Consider the following 25,002-nt stretch of genomic DNA (forward strand, 5'->3'; position numbering starts at 1 on the left):
TCAAAAGTTAATGAGAGTTAATGTTTAAAAGAAATACTAATGTTGGCCCAGTTATCTAAAAGCTAACTTGTCTTTAGTGTTGTGTTTTTTTTTTCTTTTACAGAAAGATTCCATGAAAAACAAATGTTTAATTTGACATTTTGTTTATTTTTGAGAACTTCACCAAAATAATCATCACATATAAATCAATATACATGTATGAAGTTCAACTTTCAAAGTATCCTATGTGCTTTTGATATACTTTTCAAAGGGTTTTGGTCAAGTTCCATCCACTTTAATAGAAAATCAAACTTTTTTTAAATACAGGTAACACGACTTATAAAGCTGAAGAGAACAAATATACACACAAATTTACATGATTGCGAGTACATATTTTGCTTCTAGTACCCAAGTATTTCTTAAGAAGTGACCATATTTTTTACCATATGTGACAAACTTGATCTCCCTTAACATTTCATCAAGGTGAACATTCTCACTAAGTTTAAACACATGTAATCTTACAATGCAATACCAAGGTTTGATTCTATAATGTTTTAAAAATAAAATCAAGTGACTTTCATTCAGTCCACATGTGGCCTAGTTTCAAACAAGACAACAATGAGACCATTGTCATTAAGTTTCATGAATATTGGAGCACATAGTAAACCTCTAGAAATGTCTCTTATTAAACCTAGATTCTTGCTCGCTGTACAATTCCCTTCTTGGTTAAGGAGATAACTGTTCAAGGTGGCTAGAGATTTGTCGAGGGTAGTGCTTCTCCATAACAGCCTTTCTACCCATACCGAAAAATTGTTGGTCAAGTGACACATGAAGATCAGTTTCTTCAGCGACTCTTTGCATGGATAGGTCTTTTTTCTTTCACTGCGTTTACTGGGGAATATTGCCATCCTCTTCTATTGTTCCATGCACGGTTTAGTCTGCATACAAAACAAGAAATGTTTCATTTACAGAATAAGATTTGACCACATCACCCACACACACACACACACACGCACAATTATCTAGAAGTAAGATAGTTATCGAAATAAATATTTCCACTTTCACAAAAAAGTTCGCCAAAGAACCAGACTTAAAGCTGCACTATCACAGATATACAAATTTTACATTTTTAATTTTTTTGTCTTGCAAAGAGCACATTTTTGCGAGACTATCTGGAAACCAATAATATAAGATTGCTGACAAAAAAATCAGATGGCAGTTTTTCATATTTCCGTTCGAAAAATAATGTTTAATGCATAAACATCACTTTCTTTAACTTAAATATTAAAATCTGCTCGTTCCAAGACAAAAAAAAAGTTGTCAAAACGTTCAATCTGTGGGAGTGCAGCTTTAAAGCCTGAAAATGTGATCAGATCATTTCAATTTCATGAATTATGATGCAGTTATTTTATGAAATGCTTATTCTTGTTTCCTGTATAAATAGCCTGAATTCCCTGATTTTTAATATAATAATATATAAAAGGGTATAACTTCAAACTTCTACTAATATAAGATGTGAAAAGAGTCAAAGCTTGCTGTACATTAAATTTATTTACCTGTAGACTAGATAGTATGCGTCTTTGATGGAAGGTGGTTGTCAAGGACAATCACTCTGAGGGCTTTAAGGGTACTAAAGTTTTTTTTTTCTTGTTAAGCCATGGTGAATTCCTTTCCTCTTGGCTCAATGCCCATGACTTTACTCATAATATTGAATCGGGGGAGGCCACTCATGCTCATCTGTCAAATGATGGCGAAGAACAGCTGAGATGCCCTTAAAATAAATAGCATTTCATTTTATTTTCATTTATCTACTTATATCATCAATAAATGTTATATGTTAATTATCAATATTATAAATACTTAATCAATATACCAACATAATATTATACTTCCAAGCTCAAATCACTGCATTTTCATGACACAAATATCAGGCCTTATTTGATAAAAAGGATATCAACCTCTTTTCTACCTTTTCATGATTTTTAAAGCTGCATTCTCACCTATGAACTGTGTAAACATATTTTATTTCAATTTTTGTTTTGGATTTCATTAGCCACTTTTTAAGCTTATATCATGAAACCAGTGATATAAGATATGCTGACAAAAGAGGTGAGTGCAGTTATTCATACTTACTTTCAAAAAGTATGATGTTTTTTGCCTAAAAGCCTTTCTAACACTTATGAATAGAAAATATGATTTTGGAGTTGATAAAACACTGCCTTTGATTTTCTATATTTGAAAAGTTTGAATGATATTTTTTATATTTGCAAAAAAAAACTGTACTTACAGTACACTTGGCATGTTCAAGCCAGGTTAAAATCTGTTAAAATCACCAGCCTCCTGACATCGGAGTCTTGAAGCGTGATGTCAAAAGATACTGAAACCCAAAATACTGTAAATTTTTATTAACTATTATTATATTATGTTTATATAGAAATTTCAGCAAATCATTTATCTTATAATAATTAAACCCTTGGTACATGTATTTTGTCAGAGTTCATATACAAAACAGAAATATAAAAAGAAAAGAAATATAATTTTTGCATTATTTTTTTTGCATAAAAGATGGATGGACTACCTTTAACATGTTAACTAGTATCACATATGTACCAATTTCTATTTAAAGCCAGGTTCTTATATTATTGATATAAAAATGATAAAGATTTTTTTCAAATGCCAATACAATCATGAGCAGGATCAAAACAATCATTGGTCTAATTTTTGATGAAGAAGCCCTGATTTGTATACTTTAGCTTTTAGCTTAAAATTTCAAACAAGCCCTGCTATAAAAAAATCACAATTTGGGTAAGACCCGAGGCATTTTACCAGTGCAGGGCTTACTGGCTTGTGTGAATTTAGACCATTTGTCAAAAGGAATGGATTTTCTTAACAAAAGAATGCTTTATCACAGCTTATTGAAGGGCTGTATTTACACATTTGGGGGTTGGGCTCAGGTCCTTCAGTTAGTCAAAAAAGACATCAAATGCAGTTTTTTGGTAATAAAAATATTTCAAAACAAATTACATATATTGAAATGCCAATAAATGTGCTGTATACAATTGTTCTATTCAATTGAATTGCAGTTGCTATTGGATTTAGCTTGACTTTTTCAAGTTTTTGACGATATCTCTAACTTGCATATGATGCCCACTATTTTGCCCTTTTAACATTTGACTTAGAAATTCTGGATTTTGCATGTAATCTTATTTTACAGTGATCCAGGCATGTTTTGCCAAAGCCTGCCAAAGGCGGATCCAGTAATTGACACAAGATTGGAGTCACTCAGGGGTTGTAACCTTTCAACGTGTGTCCCCCCCCCCCCCAGAACTGTATAATTTTGTTCAACAATGATGGCAAACGGCCAGGTTCACCCCCTAGGAAATGTACATAATATCTAGTCCGAAATGATACATTTTGGGCAATTTATTTCTTTTTAATCCCATATAAAAATATGCCACCTGACTTTCAACAAGTCTTTTGACCATTTTTATTACTTAAGCGTACAGGGAGAAGATAAGAAATGTCAAAACAATAAAAAAAAGTATGCCTGATTGCTTATTAGTGTACCAGTACCATTGAAATAGGCAGTAAACAAGGAAGTTATGGGGTTAGGTGTGGGGTATATATGATATATATGCATATTGATATTGCAAGTGCTGAAATCCTTAATGCTTATGTACCAGTCATTTGTAACCACAGCCCTGTAGGTCCGGGGAATAGCAGGGACTTTGACTTTCGTTCCAGCCTACCCCGGGTAAAATCCCGGCCCTGCCGGGACGACCAGTTGGTAAAATCCCTGCTAATGTCCCCGCACCCTAGGGACCCTAGGTAAGGTCCATTCCCCACAATTTTTTGCGAACATAAAACCACCCAATTCACGCGGTACTGCGGGGCCACCTGGAAGGTAAAACCACGCCCCATTTCCCCAGTATACCCCCGGACCTGGGGGGCGTGGTTACAACTGACTGATGCATTATAGCAATGAAAAAAGTCGATCATGCTGCCTCTGACAGTGACAGCTCTTGTTTGTTTTCGAAATTATTTTGGATTTTGAATAGGAACTTTCACTAACATTTTGGCGAATAAGTACATCCGTTCTCCAAGGAAATGGGGTATGTGCACCCGCCCGAAAGTGTGTCGAAAGATAGCCCTACTGACTGTTATTAAATAAACTATCAATGTTTTTCAAAACTCAAAACAGGTAAAATGTTAAAGATAAAACACAAACCTATCGTGATGTTTCGTTTCCACGCCCTCCATTTTCCCACTCCATTTGAAGCTTTGAATACTATCCTTTTCTTTCAATGAATGCCTAAATAAACCATTGACGTCAATATATCTCCTACATTTTCCATTTACCGTCGCTTTCTGATCGATTTTGGCAATCTCTGTCTGCCTCTGTTTCTCTTTTCATTTTCATCTGTCCATCTTTGTTTTGATTTGCTGACCTCATTGATTATTCATAACTGTCACGTGCTTGTGCTCCGTTTACTTTCGTAGGCTTTCGGAACTGCTCGAAATAACTCCGAGTAGGCCATAGCGGATTTTCTGGTAACCACCAAAAAATAAATATGGTCTGAAAATCGTGTTAATATCAGGCCATCGGAGTGAAATCTAGAGACGATATTTCGCATAACACTAAAATAAGGATGCTTTTTCACGACAGTTGTGTTATTTTTGTGTTTTATAACCAAAATTCTCGCTGAACGTACAACTTTAATCTGACAAAAGTTGGTGTAAAATTAAATATGAATACATACTACATCAAAAAAAGTTTAAAGGCTAAAAAACAATGAATTCCATCTTCAGATCCTCTGTTTATCAAACTTCTGATTTGATTCATTTAGGAATATGGATATACATAAATTAATGGATATACATAAATTATGATTTAAACCAGATAAAGCAAAGTCATTGATAATGGCTTCAAACATCAGTTTTTCTTTTAACCTATCTTCAGATTTGATTCACGACTTTGAGTGCTCTCCATGTAAAGATGAATATTTAAACAGTGAAGCTCACTTTTTCTGTGACGAGTGCAAGAAAATTTACTGCAAGAAATGTATAGAATTTCACAGTAAACTGTTCAGGACACATGAAGTGCTAGGAAAACAAGATGTGAGTAAGTGGGTGGGGTATGTAGGACTGAGCCCTCTGGAGGCATGTGACAAACATGGTGACAAGAAGCTTGAACTGCTCTGTGAGGACCATGACGAGCTTTGTTGCCATATGTGTGTCTCTCTCACTCACAGGTAAGTCTTTGTGATCTCAACTTTAAAAATCTTTAAAATTACTTAACAATACAGTTATTTGAACAAAACAAGGAATAATTCCTCATTGACCAGGTTGATAAGTTATCACAATAACGAATAAGTATTATCAAGAGCCAATGCTTGCCTTAAATAATTTTCACCAAAAAAGGGGATTAATTCAACAATCAATTCCAGAGCTCTGAAGCTATATGTGTATGTATTTTCACTGGAAAGTATATTACGTTTTATTTGATTCCTCACACATATATTAGGTGTTGGGTTAAGTGTTTGTGCGATGAGGCAAATGATGACTTTGACAGCAAAGGCACAATAACATTACCTTTATTAACAAGAGGGCCATAATGGCCCTAAATCTCTCACCTGAGTAAAAATGTTTAACCTTTGTAATCAGTATATCTTGACCTTTGTTCTCAAAGACGTACATAAATTATGGTCCAAATTTCAAAACTATAGCTTCAAAAATTTCATTACAGATGCTTCAAAAATACGAAACTGGGTCAAAAAGATATAATTAAAGTCATCCAAGCACAGCGTTGATATCTGTTTTCAAAACTGTAAACATGGTCAAAATGTCATTGCTGCAGCTGAAAAAAAAGAGTACGTCAAAGGTCAGTCAAGGTCATCAGAGGATAATATTAATATTTGTTTTCAAAACTGTACACATGATCCAAATTTCATTAGTACAGCTCGAAAATTAAGGAAGTAGGTCAAAAAGTCACAGTCAATGTCATCCAAGCACAACATTGTTATTTGTTTACAGAGTTGTAAAGATGGTCAAATTTTCTTCACTGTAGCTTCAAAAATAAGAAAGTAGGTCAAAAAGGGTGGGACCGGCTTTAACCCAAGGGGCATAATTTGCACAATCTTTGTACAGGACCACTATTATGATGCTTGTTACAAATTATTCAAGGTCTGGGCCTAGCAGTATCAGACAAGATTTTCATGAATTTCCAAAACAAGTCCACAGAAAACCTTGTGCATGGCCAGTTTTGACCACAGGGGCATAATTTGATGTTCACAAGCTACTGTGTTAAGAACAGAAACACAAATGACAGACAGTGTACTATAAAATAAAATAAATAAACTGATTTAAACTTTAAGGAATGGATAGTTCTGGCTTCCATAGCTTTAATGTAGATATTTTTTTTTTGATGTTTACTACACATTAAAGCTATGGCGTAACCCCTATACCAAAGTCAACCAGAATCAACTAAATACAATGATCCAATTAAATGACTCAGTGATCACATGACTGTGATGATGACGATTGATTCTAATCTTAGCATTGGCTTCACATTGTTAAGTTGAAATCCAATGCAGTTAGGTTGAAAATAAATTTTAATAAATAAAAACAAATTTGTTATCTGTAAGATTTGTAAGCATTCAAAACATTCAAAGCATTAGTAAACAACCACTGGACAATGTTACAGACTGAGCCTCAGCTCCTCATATATCTATAAGCTCTAGGCCTCTTGGTTTTTGTCAAAAAGAGTTTTGTAGTTTTTCCTTTAGGTTGCCATGGCAAACAGTGTTCTGCATGGAATTAATTTGTAAGAGCACCAACCAAGTAACAAAGAGGTTTATGAGAAGATTATGTTTATAAGGAATTGTTGACGCCAGACGCTAAACAACAGACAACAGAAGCTGGACATAGACTGATCACAATAGGTAACCTTGAGCACTTTGTGCTCAGGTATGCTTTAAACAGAAAAAAAGATTTAAAAAAAAAGCTTAAATGTAGTTATAATCTTTCAGGATGTGCAAAACCATGACACTTATTTCCGATGTGGCAAATGGATATCATAGGACAGAGGAATTCGAGAAAGTTCAAAGTGATGTGAGGCAGATGAGGAAAGAACTCAAGAACATGCAGGACAACAAAGAAAGGAATGTAAAGTCTCTTGAGAAGGATGGAAATAGAATGCTTACTGAAATCAAAACAATGAGAAAGAATTTTAATGATATGTTTGACAATTTAGAGAAGCAAACAATTCAAGAAATGGACTCGGCCCTGAAGGAACATGATGATGCACTCAAAGAAGACAAATCTATATGCAACAATCATAATGACAAACTTGAAACTTACTTAAAGAACATGCTTTCTGACAAGGATAGGAACACTACTTACATTGCCTATAAGAAATGCAAGAATGAAATGAAGGAAGCAGAAAACTTGTTGAAAGATTTGTCTATTCACCATGATGTGAAACTGGCATTCCAAGCTGATCCGGAAATTGAAGAGTTTTGCTCTAGAAGTAAGACACTTGGAAAAATATTCAATCAGAATGATGTTCATATGGTGAGAAACCTATGTAAATACAATGTTAGGATAAACAAAAAAGATCAACATAAATGTTGTATATCTGGTATATGTGAGCTACCTGGAGGAGAGATCCTAATCGCAGATCACAGTAACCGCAAAGTAAAGCTACTAAACTCCCAGTACCAGTTGGCTGCAACATGTCACCTATCTATTGGACCAGAACATATGTGTCACATTGATGCAAAAGAAGTTGCTGTAACGCTGGGTGACAAAGGTGTGCAAGTTATCACAGTGGCAGGTAATGGTACACTCAATGTATCAAGAAAAATTCAGTTTCCACATTTTTGTCTTGGTATTTCCCACCACAATGGTAACCTCTATATAGGAGCACTTACAGCAATTTACCAGTACACAATGTCAGGTCAGCTAGTGAAAAAAATATACGAAGACAAAAGTGCCAAAATAACAGTGAATAGATTCACAGTCAGTAGCGATGGCTCCAAAATCTTGATTCCGGCAACAGATCACAGGCAGCTTATCACCATCGACACAAGTGGGAACATTCTGTCAACTTTTCAGGCCTCTGACAAAGGCTCACCTAGGTCAGTGTGTGTGTGTGACAAGGGACATATGTTCCTCTGCTTTAAAGATTCCCACAAGGTGACCCAGGTGGACAGTGAGGGCAAACAGCAAATGGCCATAAAAAACAATGACAGTGACCAAATTTATTCAATATGGTTCCAAAAAGGAGCACAAAGGCTGATTGTTGGAGGGCTGTCAAATAAAGTGTTTGCTTTTGAGATTTAATAACATTATGTACTTTTACAGCAGGCCATTGATGAATGTGACCAACTGATTTCAATTTGGTTCAAATAAGAAGCACAAAGGCTGGGATGATCAGAGGACTGCCAAGTAAAGGGTTTAATTTTGAGATTTAATAACACTTTGTACTTTAATAGCAGGCCGCTCCAAAGAAGGACCAACTATAAAGAAGAAAAAGGAAGTGGATAAAAAGTGAATGTTCTGTTTTAAATCAAGATGACAATTGGATTTATATTAATATCAGATAATATCTGTAATACAAGTCTGTGAACAATGAAGTCAGGAAGGCTAAGGGATCATGTCAATTATGAGTGCTTAAGCAAAAAGCAAAACAAATGTTTTGAAGAGGGAAACAAGTGGCTGTAGATGCTCACCTCTGAAAAAGAGTGTGATCACCAGATTCTGAAATTAGTGAAATCATTAACCTGCTTTGAATGGTTTATTGAAATATTAAATTGATTTAATACACATGTTACTGTATATAGTAACACATTTGAGTAAGGTTTTCGCGATTATTTGCATGACTCAGCGATTATCAGTTTTGCGGCCCGGGCCGATTATCGATTATCATTTTGCGGCCCGTATAACGTTTGCACGTGAATTCAATTTTTTTCTTAAAATCAAATTTGGCGACTGTGAAATAATTTCTTAACTAAATTATCACAATTTATTGATCTGCTTGAACAGATTAATTATTAAAATCATAAAGGGAGGCAAACGCGAGCACAGTTAGGGCGGCGTTTTGTTCATTCAGCCTTGTTATTCTAAAAACAAAATAAAGGAAGCAGCAAAATTGTATATACTTGAAAAACAACCACTGTACATACATATTGACATCAATAATATGAGGGTATAGGTTTATTTATGTACAAACAGTCGTTCTGCTTGCTGCGTGTTCATGTTTATTAAATAGAATTGTGACATTTAAGACATGAAACGACAGATGTCGGTTATTCGTACAGAAAAAGTTCAGATAGACCTGTGGAGGAATTTTCAAAGTGAACAATTGAAATTGATGGGAACGTGAAATGACAACAAAATGTTGTTATCCTTTTTGACTTACTCTCAAAAACTAAATTTAATTTGAGAGTGAGCTTAATCATCATAGTCAAGCCAAAAGGAAATAAGAATGCAGGTAAACTTTAAAAGAAGACTTAATACTTACCGAATAAGAAAAAACCCATATGTATTAAAGAGTTTAACACACAGCGTAGCTGGGCTGTTGAGTCATTATGAGTCACTCGGGCCAATTATCACTCAACAGCCGGGCTATGCCATGTATTAACGGTAGTATTAACCTCTAAGTAGTGGCCTTGATACTTTGAAGAGTTTGTTTAATGAAATATGCTTGTTTTTCAGTTTATGATGGCTTGGTTTCTTTTTGATTATACATACTTGTATTATATATATATTTGTAGTAAAAATGTAATTATATGTTTGATTTGCACTCATAGCTTTTTTACATGCAAAGAAATGTGAATTTTATTCCAATAATGTAAACTTTATGACATATTGTAGATACATATGGAGTGCATAATTATGATAATGTATGTATAAAATAAAAAATCATAAATTAACCTTATCTATTGTACAAAACATTAGGTGTGTGTTTTCATGGATTGTTTGGTTTCACTTGATCCTCCATTTCAACTCTTGTTGATACTGTGAAATCATTAATGTTCGTGGGGCATTAATGTTCATGGTTTTTGTGGGTTAGGTGATCCACGAATTCAAGACCCTTTATTCACGTTTTCAACTGCCATGTTATGTACATACTCTAGTTTATTCGTTACCGCGCGAGGTCGCAGTATACAGCGTCAATACCCGTCTCACTGTATATCTTACTATAACTGTTTTGTTAATATATTATAACTGCCTTTAACAAATTATAAACCAGATCATTTAAATGTGTTTTTATGAACCAAATGACAGAAGCACGTGCCTAAACGTGTTTTGTTCATAAAAATCTCCAGGTTTACAAGATGTGAGTGATGAGTGTCGGTTTTCGATTTTTTTCTTTAATGAAATGATTAATCGAATACATTGGAGGCTACTGAGCACCCAATGTGACAATGTACAAAACAACGTGTTCAAAATACTTATTAAACAAAAACGTGTGAATAAATATTAAATATAAATGATTTGTCAATGATATGAAATAAGATTATATTCAAAAGTGATTGAATTTGTAAACATCAGCTAACTTTTGTGATTGCTTACTGAAATATACGGACCTTCTCAGTGTTTTCACAGTTTGCCAAATTCTTAATTGGCATTCAATGGCTTCGCCTATCCGTATTTATGGTCAGGGTACATCTTCTTTTATGACCTTAATTTCCAATTAAATCGATAATTGACATGGGTATATGCACTAATTGGCATGTCGTACCACTTAAGTGAGTGTCATAAACCAAGTGACGTAGAGGAAGGAAATCACGGGCCAGCGCATGGAGATAATGCAGATGATCAAGGACAATCGCAGTTTCGAATACTTTTAAAAAAATGAAAAACCATGAATTCAAGTACCCACGAAATTGTAAATTTTCAGCAAACCACGAAATTTCATGCCAACGAATATAAATGATTTCACAGTACTTCAAGACATCCATACTTAATTTTTACAGAGATGTGTTAATTTCTTAAAAAGATTTTACATATAAGAAGAAATGTCTAGAACACAGTCTTGTCAGCAGGCAGCAGCGGACATGGGGCTAATTTTGGGTTTAACTTAAGAGCTGTTTTGAGCCAACTTTAGGGCTAAAATTAAACTTTTAAGGACTCCAATTCCGAAAACTTCAAGAAACATCTACTTCTGAAAACCAACTCAAGTATTATATTTGGGGTCATAGTATGTCCACCTTGCTGAGTACCCAGCTTTTAGCTAACAATCCACTGGTCATTGTATGAAAAGCCATCCCGTAGAAAAATATTGCTAAATAACAGTTAAGTTAAATATACGAAGCAGGAAAGTACTTCTAACTGAACAGGCATGTATGGGCGTGTCAAGGTTTTGCCATTATAGAAAGTCCTGCTTGGGCAGTAACTACCCTCCCCAAAGATCATAGACCCTAATGTGTGTGGGAGGTGGGTTTGAGGGTTAAGAGCTATTAGGAATACAATTATTAGGAACCTTTGCAAAGCTTCATAGAATCAAAATTTCTAGAAATTTTGAGGCCACTTATTTAGTGGAAAGCCTGAATGTAAAAGTATTTATCTTTTTTGGTCTTTTTTTTAAATTGTAAAATTTCTACTACCGGTTTTGTTCAGTGACATTTTACATTTATTTTTCTATCATTTGCTGTTTTACTTGTCATCGTCATTAGTTGGATCAAATTAGAAAAATAAAATTGACTTCCATTAAAGATGGAATGTTTTAGCATTGCGATTCATCAGTGTATGAAAACATTAAGTCAGTGCACAGTATAAAGTGATGTACAAAGGACTTGATGATTATCTGTGTACTGAACAAATGATTTCTACACCGATGAACCGAAAATACAAAAATGTACCCTTACGTCTGTTTATCAACGTTAGTATTTTGTTATGAATATGATTAAAGTAATATTATATTTGATTTAACCATGTTTTGCAGCTGTTGAAACATGTGTTCTCTCGATCTCGAGAACCACACAAGAAAGCTGTCATAATAACCCATGCATTTCTGACATTGATTTCTTGTCTTGTACACAAAGTTTGATTATATTATAACCGAATTTTTGCGTGTTTTTTTTATAGCAATTCTTACTAATTTGAGTTGTAGGGCTCAAAAATAAGTTCAAAAATTGATGTTTTATGCATTAAAAATTATTTTTCGAACAGAAATATGAAAAACTAGGATCTGATTTTTTGTCAGCAATCTCATATATCATTGGTTTGCAGATATTCACGCAAAAATTTGCTCTTTCCAAGACAAAAAATAAAAAAGTTGTAAAAATGGTAAATCTGTGAGAGTGCAGCTTTAAAAAACAACAAATGTGCAAAGTTGATTTATTAGTACAAATTTGTCTGAAATGACATCAGTTGTTTACCCGATAAAATTGCGTTTTTACTTTGTACAATACATGATTCCCTCGATTTAAATATTTGTTTATTGTCTAAATTTCCTTTGAGATTTAAATCTTAGATCATTGGATTTGAAATTTGATACACTACAAACTTTATATTTAACTATTATTGATAAAATTTTTTTTATGGAATTGCTTGTTTTACATCATATATTTTCATGGAATTGCCTGTATCACATCTCCGGATGAACAGTATATGTACGGGGCAACATGTAATATTCTTTGTACATTTGATGATGTAAAAGGCCTGACAAACATTAGTTTACTACTCATCATGTATTGGAACAATTATTATTAATTTTTTTTTTTTGCCACACTATAGACTTTTCAAAAGGAAGAAAATGACATTGTAAAATATGAAAAGTCAATGTAGATAATAAGAGGGAAATAACCTAGATGTATATTGTACAACCATCAAACTAAACTCTGTCAAAAAATATTCAATTTTTTTACAGCAGGCTTGCAAGGTACTCATTTATGTCTATGCATTTCTCATTGTACATAAAGTTATCACCATTCAATGTTTATTTTGTGTCTGTGTTTTTTAAATACAAATGTTTGTTTTTTTATGGTCTGATTCGCAACCAATCATCCGTCTGAATTGCTACCAATCATAAATCTGAATTGCTATCAATCATCCGTCTGAATTCCTATCAATCATCCATCTGAATTCCTATCAATCATCCGTCTGATTTGCTACCAATCATCCATCTGAATTCCTATCAATCATCCGTCTGAATTCCTATCAATCATCCATCTGAATTGCTATCAATCATCTGTCTGAATTCCTATCAATCATCCGTCTGATTTGCTACCAATCAAAGAGCAACAGTTATTCTCATGAACTCAAATCAAACTACAGTATTTAATACTGTTTCAAGACAAGACATATTGACTTTTTGGGGAAAGTGTTTTTTTATGTAGATTATCACACAGGAAATAGAGGGAAAGGCAATTTTGCCATGAACTCATAACATTACAGTCCTTTTTATCGACATCTAGCAAATAAAGATAACAAAAAGGGTTGAGTTATTTTATTTGTTCTGAGTACCCACTTTTTTAGCAATTTTCACTTGTCCGGAAGTGTTTCAGTAACAACAAGTACAGTAGTGTTCCTGGTACAACAAGTATGGTAGTGTTCCTGGAACAACAAGTACAGTAGTGTTCCAGTAACAATTAGTACAGTAGTGTTCCTGGTACAACAAGTATGGTAGTGTTCCTGGAACAACAAGTACAGTAGTGTTCCAGTAACAACAAGTACAGTAGTGTTCCTGGTACAACAAGTATGGTAGTGTTCCAGTAACAACAAGTACAGTAGTGTTTCAGTAACAACAAGTACAGTAGTGTTCCTGGAACAACAAGTATGGTAGTGTTCCTGGTACAACAAGTACAGTAGTGTTCCTGGTACAACAAGTATGGTAGTGTTCCAGGAACAACAAGTACAGTAGTGTTCCTGGTACAACAAGTATGGTAGTGTTTCAGTAACAACAAGTACAGTAGTGTTCCTGGTACAACAAGTATGGTAGTGTTCCTGGTACAACAAGTACAGTAGTGTTTCAGTAACAACTAGTACAGTAGTGTTCCTGGTACAACAAGTATGGTAGTGTTCCTGGAACAACAAGTACAGTAGTGTTCCTGGTACAACAAGTATGGTAGTGTTCCTGGAACAACAAGTACAGTAGTGTTCCTGGTACAACAAGTATGGTAGTGTTCCTGGTACAACAAGTACAGTAGTGTTTCAGTAACAACAAGTACAGTAGTGTTCCTGGTACAACAAGTATGGTAGTGTTCCTGGAACAACAAGTACAGTAGTGTTCCTGGTACAACAAGTATGGTAGTGTTCCTGGAACAACAAGTACAGTAGTGTTCCTGGTACAACAAGTATGGTAGTGTTCCAGGAACAACAAGTACAGTAGTGTTCCTGGTACAACAAGTACAGTAGTGTTCCTGGTACAACAAGTATGGTAGTGTTCCAGTAACAACAAGTACAGTAGTGTTTCAGTAACAACAAGTACAGTAGTGTTCCTGGTACAACAAGTATGGTAGTGTTCCTGGTACAACAAGTACGGTAGTGTTTCAGTAACAACAAGTACAGTAGTGTTCCTGGTACAACAAGTATGGTAGTGTTCCTGGTACAACAAGTACGGTAGTGTTTCAGTAACAACAAGTACAGTAGTGTTCCAGGTACAACAAGTATGGTAGTGTTCCAGGAACAACAAGTACAGTAGTGTTTCAGTAACAACTAGTACGGTAGTGTTCCTGGTACAACAAGTATGGTAGTGTTCCAGGAACAACAAGTACAGTAGTGTTTCAGTAACAACAAGTACAGTAGTGTTCCTGGTACAACAAGTATGGTAGTGTTCCTGGTACAACAAGTACGGTAGTGTTTCAGTAACAACAAGTACAGTAGTGTTCCTGGTACAACAAGTATGGTAGTGTTCCTGGTACAACAAGTACGGTAGTGTTTCAGTAACAACAAGTACAGTAGTGTTCCAGGTACAACAAGTATGGTAGTGTTCCTGGTACAACAAGTACGGTAGTGTTTCAGTAACAACAAGTACAGTAGTGTTCCAGGTACAACAAGTATGGTAGTGTTCCAGGAACAACAAGTACAGTAGTGTTCCAGTAACAACTAGTACGGTAGTGTTCCAAAAGCAACAAGTACAGTAGTGTTCCTGGTACAACAAGTATGGTAGTGTTCCAGGAACAACAAGTACAGTAGTGTTCCTGGTACAACAAGTATGGTAGTGTTTCAGTAACAACAAGTACAGTAGTGTTTCAGTAACAACAAGTACAGTAGTGTTCCTGGTACAACAAGTATGGTAGTGTTCCTGGTACAACAAGTACGGTAGTGTTCCTGGTACAACAAGTATGGTAGTGTTCCTGGTACAACAAGTACAGTAGTGTTCCTGGTACAACAAGTACGGTAGTGTTCCTGGTACAACAAGTACGGTAGTGTTCCTGGTACAACAAGTACGGTAGTGTTCCTGGTACAACAAGTATGGTAGTGTTCCTGGTACAACAAGTACGGTAGTGTTCCTGGTACAACAAGTACGGTAGTGTTCCTGGTACAACAAGTATGGTAGTGTTCCTGGTACAACAAGTACGGTAGTGTTCCTGGTACAACAAGTACGGTAGTGTTCCTGGTACAACTAGTACAGTAGTGTTCCTGGTACAACAAGTACGGTAGTGTTTCAGTAACAACAAGTACAGTAGTGTTCCAGGTACAACAAGTATGGTAGTGTTCCTGGTACAACAAGTACGGTAGTGTTTAAGTAACAACAAGTACAGTAGTGTTCCAGGTACAACAAGTATGGTAGTGTTCCAGGAACAACAAGTACAGTAGTGTTCCAGTAACAACTAGTACGGTAGTGTTCCAAAAGCAACAAGTACAGTAGTGTTCCTGGTACAACAAGTATGGTAGTGTTCCAGGAACAACAAGTACAGTAGTGTTCCTGGTACAACAAGTATGGTAGTGTTCCAGGAACAACAAGTACAGTAGTGTTCCAGTAACAACTAGTACAGTAGTGTTCCTGGTACAACAAGTATGGTAGTGTTCCAGGAACAACAAGTACAGTAGTGTTCCTGGTACAACAAGTATGGTAGTGTTCCAGGAACAACAAGTACAGTAGTGTTCCAGTAACAACTAGTACAGTAGTGTTCCTGGTACAACAAGTATGGTAGTGTTCCAGGAACAACAAGTACAGTAGTGTTTCAGTAACAACAAGTATGGTAGTGTTTCAGTAACAACAAGTACAGTAGTGTTCCTGGTACAACAAGTATGGTAGTGTTCCTGGAACAACAAGTACGGTAGTGTTTCAGTAACAACTAGTACAGTAGTGTTCCTGGTACAACAAGTATGGTAGTGTTCCAGGAACAACAAGTACAGTAGTGTTCCAGTAACAACTAGTACGGTAGTGTTCCAAAAGCAACAAGTACAGTAGTGTTCCTGGTACAACAAGTATGGTAGTGTTCCAGGAACAACAAGTACAGTAGTGTTCCAGTAACAACTAGTACGGTAGTGTTCCAAAAGCAACAAGTACAGTAGTGTTCCTGGTACAACAAGTATGGTAGTGTTCCTGGTACAACAAGTATGGTAGAGTTCCAGGTACAACAAGTACGGTAGTGTTCCTGGTACAAGTATGGTAGTGTTCAAGGTGCAACAAGTATGGTAGTGTTCCTGGTACGTTACAAGTTTAGTAGTGTTCCAGTAACAACAAGTATGGTAGTGTTCCTGGTACAACAAGTACGGTAGTGTTCAAGGTGCAACAAGTATGGTAGTGTTCCAGGTCAATGTACTAACCCCTGCCAATGTGTCAAACAGGAAAACTAACAACTGAGTCTAGGACAAAACACCTCATGCTCATTTTTATATAGGTGACAAAACCTGTGCACCCTAGGTTTTTTACAAGGCCGACAAAACACCATCTATGGTTTATACATGGGTGGACAAAACTCCCTTTACTAACCCCCCCCCCCCCCCCCCCCCCCCAGGTGATGCAACATATTTGGCTTTTTTTTAGGTAAGAGTAAATACTTATCTGCTGCATGGCTTTAAGAAAACAAGTGTGATTTTTCTGAAATATTTGTCTTTTCAAATAAACATGTAAATCCAAAATTTAGGATTTTTCTTTATTGTTGGAATTCCTTAATTAGCTGTTATCATGTTTCATTGATATCATATAACAGACAACGCGAAAACTTTTTCTCCTTCACAGGACATTGCGACAGGTAAACACTTAAAGTTTACCTGTCGCAACAAATTTTTACCTGTCGCAATGTTACAAACAGTATTCGGTTACATCAGCCTAAACCTTGATTTTAAGCCTCTTTTTTTTAAATAAGTTTTGTAATTCCCCATTATAACAGGTTTAGATCTTTTTGGTAAGATTTGTCCTACAGTACTATAATAAATTACAAAAAATGCTAAACATCATGTAAAAAAAATCAATATTCGAATCTTGTCATAATTTTTTTCTTCCTTTGCCTCCCAAAAAAAACCCCTCATATCTGGTTAGCGTACGCATGGAACAGCTAGATCTTACTCTTTTCATTCATCTTTAAATTAAAGATACAGTACAGTTATAAAATGTAACGAATTGTACTACAAGTCAAACTCAGGCACAACATTAAATTTTATGCAAAAACGAAAGTAGATTTCTTGTTATTGGCAATGTTAAACAGAGCGGAAAGAAAGTCAGCTAGGTATATTAATCATCATATTTAAATTAACACGATTGCCGGGAACCACTTCGCCGAAAATAAAAACATTTTGTAATTTCCGAACATTTCCGTAAAATAAAAGTATTATAGTACGAGCTGAGATCGGAACCTTGCGCGTTTTATCGGCTTTTACGGAAACATGTCGAAACGGGGTTTACAAATACTGATACACGGATTAACACCCTGAATAATCATGATATAATAGTTAAAAATAACTCTGAACATTTATTTAGAAACTGAAAGTAAATTTTCCGAAAATTAAACGGTGCTGACTGTAATTTTTCACCGGACATTGTGACCGACCAAAACAAAAGTTTCTTCGGTCAAAATGGAAATATACCGGACATGTCCGACTGTCCGACGTACATTCGCATTGTCTGATATAACCTTATGAATGTTAATTGCCAATTATATTATTTTAACACATAAAGTTTTTAACTGACAATGAATAATTCATTAAGGTTGCCAATTGATGTCATTATTGTAACTCTTAGGAACAATTCTATGACATGGGACGTGCTTTTGTCAAGGGTTTTTTGTCCACCGTTTAAAAATCTTAGGGGCTGTTTTGTCCACCTTGTAAAAACATCAGGGGCTGTTTTGTAAAAATGATGAGGGGGGTTTCAAAAATGAGCGGGGGATATTTTGTCCAGCTCCCTGAACAACTACCAAGAGTTTATAAGGGATAGTAACTAACATTATAGCTGAGTTACGCTGTATGATTGTGTTCAAGGAATGAAGACTTTTAAACAAATTGGAAGAGATGTTCAAGGATAGGACAAAATCACCATTTAAATGACAAACTTAACATAAAAGTTGGATTTATGAATTGAGCATTAAGGTATTTTCCATACAATAATCATAATTGAGTCAACACAATATTTCATACTTTTCAATGTAGAATTGTCCAGTGAAATGTGGTTCAACAAAATACCCTATTTACAAAAAAGGCTGTTATCTTCAAAAGCATGTGATGATATCAAGTTTCATTTTGACTTCACACTGCTATGAATTGTTATGCCTCAAAACAAAAACAATGGACTTGTACACGTCCTTGTTCCATGATTTGAATAGGAGAAAACTTCCTTTACAGGATCACGCGGACAATCATTGGAGCCATAACATTTTGTTATGTTGGTTTATTCAGAACTTTTACATTTACAACAACTCACAGCCAATCCCTTGTGAAACTACATTCTCCAATATTTATAATTTACTGTATAAACCTCTAAAAATTAAAAATAAGAAACCATACTCACTCTTTACATCCATATCCCACTCATTGGCACTATAACGGATGAAGCGTTTTCAACACATAACAAAATGTTATGGCTCCAATGATTGCCCGCCGTGAGGATTGCATGTTTGATTATAACATATGACATTATTTTTTTGTGAACAATTTATAACGTAAAAGGGTACATGGATATAAATTACTTATGATTTAAATCAGATAAAGCAAAGTCATTGATAATGGCTTCAAACTTCAGTTCTTCTTTTAACCAAACTTCAGATTTGATTCATGACTTTGCCTGCTCTCTGTGTAAAGACGATGGTTTAAACAGTGAAGCTCACTTTTGCTGTGATGAGTGCAAGAAAATTTACTGCAAGAAATGTATAGAATTTCACAGTAAACTGTTCAGGACACATGTAGTGCTAGGAAAACAAGATGTGAGTAAGTGGGTGGGGTATGTAGGACTGAGCCCTCTGGAGGCATGTGACAAACATGGTGACAAGAAGCTTGAACTGCTCTGTGAGGACCATGATGAGCTTTGTTGCCACATTTGTGTCTCTCTCACTCACAGGTAAGATTTTGTAAACTAGATTATTTCATAGCTATATATGTAGATAACATGATACAATTATTTGAACAAACCCATGAATAATTCATGAAGTTTGGCTGAAATTGGCCAAGTGGATTAAAGGGACTGGCTTTCACATCCGATAGGATTACACATTTAAATATATCAAACTAAAGCTATTTTGTTTTTAGTTATAAAAAATTGTTACAAAATATGTTCTTTAAACTGAAAAGCATTAGAAACAATTGAATTATTTTACACTTGGCCGGGTTCAAGGGATTAGACTGTAAGACACAAGATCATACAAATCCAAGAAAAAGAAAACTGTCAAAAACTCACACAAAATTGATATTGTTGTGTACAACACCGTGAATCTTAAATACTGATGCATCACATCGCTTACGACACATGTATTTGTGTATTTATCCAAATAAAAAATTTACTAGGTTTCTCTATCACGTAAATCCCAGTTAATTTAAAAATAGCCTCAGTATATGTATCTGTTTTAATCACGTGACTTTCACATGCTAAATATACACACTATAAACTGGGAAACTATTTTCAAATCCGTAAACACAGCTGAGACAGCAACAAAATATCATTTTAATCAGGTAAAATGATGTATTATCGCCCGCATACTAGCTCCTATTGACAATTCTCGTCGTAATTTGAGGAAATACTGTATTTGCCAATTTTGGAACCATCTGGTGTCTAGTCCCTTTAACAAAACTCTGTTAAATTGAGTATCTGCCTGAGTTGCTGTTCAGTGTTTGTTTATATCAGTAAGTAAAATAACTCAACAAAATTGAAAAAGAAATGTAGCCACCATAAAATATGTGGACTTGTTCCTTAAAGAGGTAGGTCAAGGCAATAGTTGACAATGTGTGACAGAAAACATACCACACTATAAGAATAAGAGCAAACAAGAGCAAACACCTGTCTGAAAAAAATGTTGAAAAAGGACCATAATTAAACAACAAGGTGAAGCCAGGGCTCTGAACCTTGCTACACATGCATTGTATTGCCACTGTTGTTAAGAATTGTTTATCTTTTTCGTCTCACACATACTTTAAAGGGACTGTACACCAGATTGGCACCAATTAAAAGTTTTTTTCTGTAACAAATCTCAGGACAATTATTTAATAAAATGTTTTACTCTTTGATATCATAATTGTAAAAAAAAATACCAAAATGTAAAAAAAAAAATCCAAGTCGGAGACCGGGTTCGAACCAGGGTCGCCAAAATTGCAATCCAGCGTTGTATCCACTGAGCTATGAAGGCTTACCCTAAACAGTCGGAATATTTAAGCTTTATAGCTAACTTGGTAATATCACGTGATAACTTCGATTAGCAAATCACGCATAAGGAATGAATTCTACTAGGTAGACATGCCCAGTAATCTTTTTTAATGGAAAAATACGAAAAAACTGTGAAAAATAAATTAATTGTAAACTATGTGGTACTTCAGTTAGTAAGTTTCAATGCATTGTACACATCGATACCAAGTTTATGTCAGTTTTCGACATTTTTTTATTATATGAGAGTGCCAGTGTTAAAGTTTTTGCATGTTGAGGCAAATGATGACATCAAAAGAAAGGCCATGAAATTAACAAAAAAAAAGATAACCTAAAATTTAGTAATTATCTTTTCCTGTGAAATTAACCTTTCAGGATGTGCCAAAATATTAGTCTCATTTCTGATGAGGCAAAAGGATGTCGAAATTGGAAGGAATTCAAGAAAGTACAAACTGATGTCAGAGAGATGACAAAAGAACTCAAGAGTCTGCAGGATAACAAAGAAAAGAACATCAAGTTTCTGGAGAAGGATGAAAAGAAAATGCTCACTGATATCAAATCCTTAAGGAAGAAAAATAATGATATGTTTGACACTGTAGAGAAGGGAATGATTCAAGAAATGGATTCAAAGTTGAAGGAACATGGTGATGCACTCCAAGAGGACAAATCTAGGTGCAAAACTCAGTATGACAAACTTGAAACCTACTTAAAGAACATGGAATCTAACCAGGTTAACACCAGTGCCTACATGGCCTATAAGAAATGCAAGGATGAAATGAAGGGAGCAGAAAACTTGCTGAAAGAAATGTCTGCCAATCCTGATGTGAAACTGGCTTTCCAAGCTGATCCAGGAATTGAAGAGGTCATCTCTAGAACTCAGACGCTTGGGAAAATATTTAATCAGAATGATAAGATTAAAGTGCGAAACCTACGCCAATACAATGTTAAGATTAAAGAAGATAAAAAATTATGTTGCATAACTGGTATATGTGAGCTGCCTGAAGGAAAGATCCTCATCACAGATCACAATAACTGCAAAGTAAAGCTGCTAGACTCCCAGTTTCACATGAAAGACACATGTCATCCCCCTTCTGGACCAAGAACTATCTGTCACATTGATGGCAACAAAGCTGCTGTACCAATAGGTAACAAAGGTGTGTGCATTATCACAGTGGCAGGTTATACACTCAGTATATCCCAGAAATTAGAAATACCACATTATTGTCTCGGTATTTCTCACCACAATGGTACCCTCTATGTAGGATCTGAAACAGAAATTTACCAGTACACAATGTCAGGTCAGCTGGTGAAAAAGATACCGGTATTCGAAGACAACAGTGCTGAGACAACAGTGGACAGATTCACAGTCAGTAGAGATGGCTCCAAAATCTACATTCCTGCTTCATATCAATGTAAGCTTATCACCATTGACACAAGAGGGAACATTCTGTCAATGCTTCATTACCCTGACAAAGTTGAGCCTAGGTAAGTGACAGTGGATATTTGTTTGTCTGCTTTAAGGATTCCTACAACGTGATCCAGGTGGACAAGGAGGGCAAACAGCAAATTGGCATACTGGCCACACAAGATGATGAATGTCAGCTTCCTTTTTCAGCATGGTTCAAAAAAGGAGCATAAAAGCTGATTATTGGAGGACTGTCAAATAATGTGATTGATTTAGAGATCATATAATACTATGTACTTTTACAGCCGGCCATTCCCAAGAAGGACCAACTACTAAGTAAATAAGGTGCATAAAAACATGGATGTTCTGTTTGGAATTAAGATTCCAACTGTAATTATGTTAACATCCAGGGATAATATCTATCCAAAGTAATGCAAGTCTGTGAAAAGAAAGAATCTAATGAACTTAAATGTTAATGTACATTGAATTAGTGTTTGTCCAAGGCTTTTTTGCCCATAAATTGAAAGGCTATATAAAACAATCAAATCAGGAAGACTAGGGGTCATATCATGAATGCCTTAGCGAAAAATTCCCATTTGATTTGAAGAGAAGAGTGTGATACAGAGATAGTGAAAATAGTGAAATCAGTAACTTGTTTTTCCTGCTTTATTGAATTATAATAATTGATGTAGTTTTGTTGTTGTTTGTTTTCGAAGTCAGATAGGCCTGTTTTTTTTCGATAATACATTTTTAAATAACCAATCATAATGCTAGGCCTAGAATAAAGAATATTTGTAATACAATTTTATCAATAGGCTTGATCTGTACATGCATTTTGTTACATACATGCAAAAAAAACTAATGTAAATAGATGTCATTTATGTTTATGGGACATACCAACCACATGTTTTTGCAGATTTCACACATCGCCACGATTTTTCCTTACCGCAGACCTTATCATTATAATCTAAATTTCACTTTACCCCGCATTATAAGCATAACGCCCACTGTGTTGATTTGAATTAATTTTCGGCGTTCCACTACCTAGAGTCAATGCTATACCCGGCGTGGCGAAGAGTACATTAACGATAACTAAGGTAGCTGTCAATTTTCTGGAGGTTATTGCTTTGTTCCAGTCCTATTAATATAATTCTTTTCAGTTTTTCTAACTCGTACAAACTTTACAAATTTTCTACAAATACCTTGGTTCATACTCAAAATGTAGTTTAATCCCTGAAAATTAAGCTAAAATGCAATTGTGAAAGTTTTCAGTCACTATTGTCACCTTATTTACACTATAAACGATTAATATGTAGAAGATAACCAAGACTACATTGTACAACCATTAAACTGAAGTCTTTAAATTATACACATATTTTTAGCAGACTTGAATTATACATGTTTATTAAGTTCTCATTGTATATACATGTTATGTTATCACTAATCAATGTACTATTTTGTGGTGGTTTTTAACCCTTACCATGCTGCAATGTTGTAAGTGTAGTTCAGTGCTCACTGCTGAGTTGTTTTGAGTGAATGTTAAATATATCACCCATTGACTTTAAAAGAATACAATTTAAATAATACTTGTTCTACAACATTCAAACTTTCAGACAGTGATATTGAAATGTTAAAGTTTTAATTAAGCTATCAGTAATTGAAATTGATTCCACGGTAACCATGGAGACAATTTCTTGTCTAAAAATTATACTTTTATTTTGCATATGCTATTGTTTTTCATAAAAACACATTTGTGTTCATCAATAAAATCCATCAATTGAAGAATTTTTGGGTAAAATGAAGATTCACATTGATATTGAACGCAATTAAATGAAAACTTATGTTATTGTTTATTTTGGACAACATTTGTTATATGGCGTGTGCTACAATATAATTGAAAAACAGCTGTTTATTGGAGAGAAACAAGCAAATATGTCAATGGTCATTCATTTGTTTTTTCTAGCTTTAGTGTTCAGATCAAGAATACAATACTATGAAGCAACAAAAACCTTTGTGAGAAAGTTATTCTGCATGTTCCCATGGCAACCAATCTTCTTTATTTGATATTCATACCAAAGTTAAAGAATTTGACCAATGTTCAGGTTTTTTATTGACTACATTACCATTATTTTATGAATATGTATCTGCTTTATCTAATTTAATGTCATAATAAATAATTTTCAGCAAATAAAAATTCACATTACGGTATTTTAGTGATGCTTAGCTATGGAAAGAAGAACAGTTAACAATATACTAATGGCACAGACCTGATACCCTGTTTAAAGGATCACAAAACAATAGTCCAGTATGAAATTGATATTACAATATTACTGAATGGGAGCATGATTGATAAATAAACATTCCACAATTATGTATCTTTCAGTCATTTCATTTCAATTTTAAAAGGTTGCTATGGAAACATCAACTATGTTTTTTTTTAAAAGAACAGTATACCAATAAGATACGATTCTTAAGTTGTAGTCATTTGAGACTGCATAAACACAACATGAGACAATGAATCAAAAACATGCTTTTGACCAGTATTAATTAAATATTATAAGTACAATCATGTTTCTTAAAGGAAACAAATGTTTATATTTGTTATTTCCAACCAGCGACTGAACTAGTCTTCTTTAGTAGCAGTACTCAAGACTTGGTTATAAGGACAGTATCAAAAGTGCATATGGTATATAATTAAATGAGCTTTAAAATAGTGAAAAAGAAGTTTATCGCTTCTTCTAATGTATATGTACTGAATAAACAATAACAAGCAGTTACTTTAGATTGACAGGATAGAACCAATACTTAAAAACAAGTTGCCCATTGTACCCACTGACTGCACTAGTGGGGGATGTGCACCAGGCAACGCCCCTCA

At 34.7% G+C, this 25,002-nt stretch overlaps 3 protein-coding genes across 3 annotated transcripts in view; 2 read left to right on the forward strand and 1 right to left on the reverse strand.

Moving 5' to 3' along the window:
• Window positions 1–25,002, reverse strand: part of LOC128215843 (germinal-center associated nuclear protein-like) — a 78,981-nt gene that overhangs the window by 40,517 nt on the left and 13,462 nt on the right. The gene's annotated exons all lie outside the window — the stretch shown is intronic.
• Window positions 4,534–10,542, forward strand: LOC128215844 (uncharacterized). Its single transcript, XM_052922457.1, has 2 exons — window positions 4,534–5,231; window positions 7,008–10,542. The coding sequence occupies exons 1-2, from the start codon at window positions 4,900–4,902 to the stop codon at window positions 8,320–8,322; spliced, it is 1,647 nt and encodes a 548-aa protein (XP_052778417.1). The 5' UTR covers window positions 4,534–4,899; the 3' UTR covers window positions 8,323–10,542.
• On the forward strand, window positions 18,896–23,749 carry LOC128215845 (uncharacterized). The gene is made up of 2 exons (XM_052922458.1): window positions 18,896–19,429; window positions 21,098–23,749. The coding sequence occupies exons 1-2, from the start codon at window positions 19,098–19,100 to the stop codon at window positions 22,209–22,211; spliced, it is 1,446 nt and encodes a 481-aa protein (XP_052778418.1). The 5' UTR covers window positions 18,896–19,097; the 3' UTR covers window positions 22,212–23,749.

Source organism: Mya arenaria, chromosome 14 (assembly GCF_026914265.1).
Source record: "Mya arenaria isolate MELC-2E11 chromosome 14, ASM2691426v1".
Taxonomy (NCBI): domain Eukaryota; kingdom Metazoa; phylum Mollusca; class Bivalvia; order Myida; family Myidae; genus Mya; species Mya arenaria.

What these genes read in the sequence shown, in the direction of transcription:
- LOC128215844 (XM_052922457.1), top strand. Translation starts at nt 4,900, where the DNA reads ATGGCTTCAAACATCAGTTTTTCTTTTAACCTATCTTCAGATTTGATT. An exon ending in TGTGTCTCTCTCACTCACAG is followed by an intron (nt 5,232 to 7,007) that starts GTAAGTCTTTGT and finishes ATAATCTTTCAG; the next exon opens with GATGTGCAAAACCATGACAC.
- LOC128215845 (XM_052922458.1), top strand. Translation starts at nt 19,098, where the DNA reads ATGGCTTCAAACTTCAGTTCTTCTTTTAACCAAACTTCAGATTTGATT. An exon ending in TGTGTCTCTCTCACTCACAG is followed by an intron (nt 19,430 to 21,097) that starts GTAAGATTTTGT and finishes TTAACCTTTCAG; the next exon opens with GATGTGCCAAAATATTAGTC.